The sequence below is a fragment of the Littorina saxatilis genome, linkage group LG6, assembly GCF_037325665.1.
Source record: "Littorina saxatilis isolate snail1 linkage group LG6, US_GU_Lsax_2.0, whole genome shotgun sequence".
NCBI classification, from domain to species: domain Eukaryota; kingdom Metazoa; phylum Mollusca; class Gastropoda; order Littorinimorpha; family Littorinidae; genus Littorina; species Littorina saxatilis.
The window spans coordinates 50197632-50202631 of NC_090250.1; the positions used below are offsets into that span (position 1 = coordinate 50197632).

Genomic DNA, 5000 nt, shown 5'->3' on the forward strand with positions numbered 1-5000 from the left:
AATCTAGTTTTCTTTGAGGAAAACAAAATCCAAATCGTACACAAATGCATGAACGTTCGTATGCACGTTCGTATGTACGCGCATGCACGCACGCACACACACACACACACACACACACACACACACACACACACACACACACACACACACACACACACACACACACACACACACACACAAAATCCACATTGACCATGTTAGTTTTACCACATGCCACAATAACAACAACACACAACCCTAGCAGGAGCGTCACAGGTCACCAGGCTGGGAATCTTCTCATACAATCATCATTCTTCCCTGTTCTCGCCAGGTAGACGGTCACCTGATCAACACCGGAAATGACATCACCTTCCAAGTGGCACCGAAGACGGAGAAATCGTTCTTACTTGCGGGCGGTCCTTTGTCTTACACATATAAGGTGCACTTTATCAAGCTTCACTTTGGCCGAGTGGACCAGATTGGATCCGAACACACAGTGGGCGGTCGACCCTTTCCTGTAGAGGTAAACTGTTTTGTCTGTCCCTGTTGGTCCACACAGTGGGTGCATGTGCAAGCGCCATTGTTGTGTCTTCCAGGGTTAACCAGACAGCAGATTTATCAACCATTGTAACCGTTTATATTTCTCTGTCCCTCTTGGACCATACAGCAGGTACACGTACCATCGTTTAGTTAGTTAGTTAGTTAGTTAGTTAGTTAGTTAGTTAGTTAGTTAGTTGTTGCTTTTTGGGTCCAGCGGACCATAATTGTGACCCTCCACCACGAAATGAGTCGCATGTCACCTCACGCGGTTCTGCGCTAGGCATAATATAAGTCCGGGGGGTGTCTAGTAACAGTGTGAGGGTCACCATAGTCCCAGGCTTATAACTCAAAAAGTGTTCACTCTTTTCTAAAACGGTTTTCACCACTGGATAGAGAATAAAAACTCTTTTAAGAAAATGTAAAAATATGAAAATCATGAAAAGGTGACATGCGACTCATACCGCGATGGAGGGTCACAATTATAGGCCAAATCAGGACCAGTACCATCGTTTCTGTTGTCTGTATTCCGGAGGGTCCATAAAGGAGGTATAGGAGCCGGTATTATGACGAACATACTTTGCTTCATTCCTTTTTGTGCACAATGGGACTTTTTGCTCATTTTCTAGATTGACACCTGTTTGCGTTACATGGAATATCCAGGCAGTTAAGTGTGTGTGTGTGTGTGTGTGTGTGTGTGTGTGTGTGTGTGTGTGTGTGTGTGTGTGTGTGTGTGTGTGTGTGTGTGTGTGTGTGTGTGTGTGTGTGTGTGTGTGTGTGTGTGTGAGAGAGTCTAAGTGGACTGATGCTCTCGTCCCATACAAAAACTTGGACAGACCTGTGGATGGAAATGTATTTTGCTTGTTATCGTTCTATATGTGTGTGAAACGATTGTACACAGCAAAAGTGAATAAAACACGCTTAAACCAAATATATATGTCCCTTGAATGCATCTTGAATCTTATTTCTATTTTGACCAGATTCAGCTTCTGGCCTACAATGATATCTACCACAATTACACGGAAGCCTCCAGGAAAGCCCATGGGCTTGCAGCAGTTGCTATTTTTGGCTCTGTAAGTATATTTAGCTGTTATTATGATTTCTTGTATGTATGCTTAGAAACAATCCCAAAAAAGGCTCGGCGAATTGCTGTGTGTATGTAAAAGTGAGACAGTTTGTTTTCAGTAAATTTGACAAATGGTGCCAGACTTCACAAAAGATTTAGCAATTGTTTCTGATTAAAAAGATTATTTCAAAGAGGATATTTCTTGTCATGCATTGTGACATGATTGTCTGTACTATTCGAATAGTAAATTGTTAAAGGGATATGTTGTGTGTAAACTACAGCCAGCTCCTATTATTGTTCAATTGTCTTGAAAGCAGTGAACCTGCGTTCTATTTGCAGATCGGCGAGACAAGTAACGCAGAATTCCACACTTTGGTGCATGCCACTTCACAAATAACTCAGACAGGTACCTACTTTGCTGTTTCAGGTTTCGTGCGAATTTTTTAAATGACCTAATCAGTGTAGTGTATCAAACAACGAGACAGGCTGGTCTATGGAACGTTTAATTTTAGACAAAACGAAACATTTAAAAGTCCGTCGACTTAATTAATGGTCTTTGCAGTTTTTACCACATTCTTTCTTTCGCATTTTTTTTTCTCCCTTAATTTTTTCATATGAATAAATTCTAAGGTGGTTTTTTTTATCAAGTCATTGGTTACACGATTAATTGATCAGAGTGGTATTTACCTTGTTTCTTTCTTTTGCGTTTTCCATTCTACTGTTATTTATTATGAATGCATTTAAGTGTTAGCAAAGCGTGCATGCGCTTAGATGACTCATTTCGAGATCTTGTATGCATATATGTAGGCGAAAGTTAAGCAAAGCTTCACAGAATGAAATGCGTTTCCTTTTCGTGTAGTGGCTTCACGAACACTAGACATTCCTTTTATCTTGATAATTGTACGCCATGAAACGCCTGTAACAAGAATCGTAAGAAACGCACGTAATGCTTCGTACTTGGTTCAAGTTTCCACACACAAGAAGTTGGTCAAGTTGAGTATTGCTGTTTTCGTCATATGAACGAATCAAATTACATGTAGTCAGTTCTGGCGGGAGTTGTTGGCATTATATAATTAGATTAATAAACCTAGCAACTAAACAGAAGTTTTCTTTTTCAGGACAAAATTTATCTATATCGGGGTTATCCATCTTGAATCTGTTACCGGAAACACGTGATTACATGACGTACGAAGGATCTCTGACGCAGCCAAGTTGCTACGAAAGTGTCTCGTGGATTGTTTTTAACAAACCAATATACGTCACAAAGGACGACGTGAGATGTTTTTCTTTGATTATCTGCTTGTCAATATTTAGTTCTCACTCATGTCTGTACATTTGTTCAATGTTTGGCTTTCTATGTCTCTCTATTTCTGTCTCTCTGCTCTTTCTCTGTATATACATCCCACTCTCTTTCAAGACGCATTTATTGTTAAACTTTGTTCCCCCTGTTCCCAGAACACTCTGGGTTTTTTTTTATTCTCTCACTCTCTCTCGCTACCCCCCCCCCCTCTCTCTCTCTCTCTCTCTCTCTCTCTCTCTCTCTCTCTCTCTCTCTCTCTCTCTCTCTCTCTCTCTCTCTGTCAACATCATCATCATTATCATCATCAATCATCATCATCATCATCATCCTCACCATCTTCATCATCTTCATCATCATCATTTACACCATATAATCATTGTAAGCATTAGTGTAAACGTTGGTATTGTGTGAATTTTACCGTCGATCACTTTACATGTGTAAACTCAATTAACATGTTGCATGTTTCGCTTTTGATTTGTATGTTACTTTGTCATTTTGTTGTTTGTGTTTATTTGCTTGTTTGCTTACTTGTCGATTGTTTGCTGGGTCGTACGTTTAATTTGTTTATTTGTCATGTTGCTTTACTTGTTTATCATTTATTAGACATTTGTATTAGAAGTAAGGACCGGTTGTAAGAAAAGGCGTCGCCTTAAACCTCTATCCTTGAAAAAATAAAGTTCCATCATTTCTCTCTCTCTCTCTCTCTCTCTCTCTCTCTCTCTCTCTCTCTCTCTCTCTCTCTCTCTCTCTCTAGCTCTCTCTCTCTTTCTCTCTCTCTCTCTCTCTCTCTCTCTCTCTCTCTCTCTCTCTCTCTCTCTCTCTCTCTCTCTCTCTCTCTCTCTCTGTAGCTTTTTCAATAATTAATTTTTTCATTCATGTTTTACAGAAACAACCGCAAGAGAAGTAGTATTTGAATTGTCATGTACAGTCCGATTCCCTTTACATTTTGTTTGTTTGTTGTTGTTTTTCAGCTTTTAAGATTACGAGAGTTGACCGAGTCTAAAGAAGGACAGTCCACTGACAGCATTTTACAAGAAAACAACTTTCGACCCACCATGCCTCTTAACCGAAGAACAATACGAACTAATATAGCACCCAAACAAAAAGTAAGACATCAGCGTTCGTATCTATCGTTCTCTGGGTTTACTCCTAGCACTTTCTGTCTCTCTGTGTCTTAGTCTCTGTCACTTGTCTATCTCTGTCTGTCTCCGTCTTTGCCTGTCTGTCTGCCTGTCTGTCTGTCTGTCTGTTAATATGTGTGTGTGTGTGTGTATGTGTGTATGTGTGTGCGTGTGTGTGTGTGTGCATGTGTGTGACGGTGAGTGTGTGCGTCTCTATCTCTCTCTCTCTCTCTCTCTCTCTCTCTCTCTCTCTCTCTCTCTCTCTCTCTCTCTCTCTCTCTCTCTCTCTCTCTCTCTCTGCCCGGTCATCGTTCGCACGACCGTCCCTATCTCACTCCATCCATATGTCTATCCGCCTCTTGTGTCCCTCCCCCTCTCGCGAGAACTATGTTTCAAGGTGCGAACACCAAAGCATAATGTGATTTTGTGTCAAAAAAACGATCAAAGAGCACGACTGATGACACTGCGTGAACCCTGTTCATCCATTAACCTAATTGCTTGTCCACGTTTTGCATCATTTGCTGCTAACAGAGCAACAGCATAGTTAAAGCCCTTCAAAGGACATTGACTCCAGGAAATGATGTTGAGGACAACACGTGTTGGTGTTTGTATACTGTTCAAAAAAAGAAACGCATAGCTTGTAATATTTGGTTAATTTAGTTATATGGCTACAAGGATATCCACCAAACTGCCGAAAATGTTTATCTGGTCGTCGACCTTTCGTCCATTGCCACAAGTGAGCTCTGCACGTGACGCATGCGTTATCAGTGGCTACAATGTCAAAATTGCTCATTTGGCATGACCACTCGTCATGCTTCAGTGTAATCTCGTGAAACTCGGGGAATATTGAGCTCTCACCATGTCTTCCAAAACCCATAAAAGCGGATTGTTCGCCACAAAGAAATCAGACGACAATTCAGCGACGAAAGATGGCCCGATTGAGCAGAGAAGACCGCCAAATTGCATTGGGTCGTTTACAAGCAGGCCAAAGTCAAAG

General features: G+C 41.1%; 1 protein-coding gene across 1 annotated transcript in view; it reads left to right on the forward strand.

Moving 5' to 3' along the window:
- Nucleotides 1–5000, forward strand: part of LOC138969464 (carbonic anhydrase-related protein 10-like) — a 146413-nt gene that overhangs the window by 134150 nt on the left and 7263 nt on the right. Inside the window, exons 6-10 of the mRNA XM_070342255.1 lie at nucleotides 311–502; nucleotides 1497–1589; nucleotides 1922–1988; nucleotides 2701–2855; nucleotides 3854–3988. Coding sequence (XP_070198356.1) covers nucleotides 311–502; nucleotides 1497–1589; nucleotides 1922–1988; nucleotides 2701–2855; nucleotides 3854–3988 — 642 coding nt within the window. The remainder of the gene's footprint in view (nucleotides 1–310; nucleotides 503–1496; nucleotides 1590–1921; nucleotides 1989–2700; nucleotides 2856–3853; nucleotides 3989–5000) is intronic.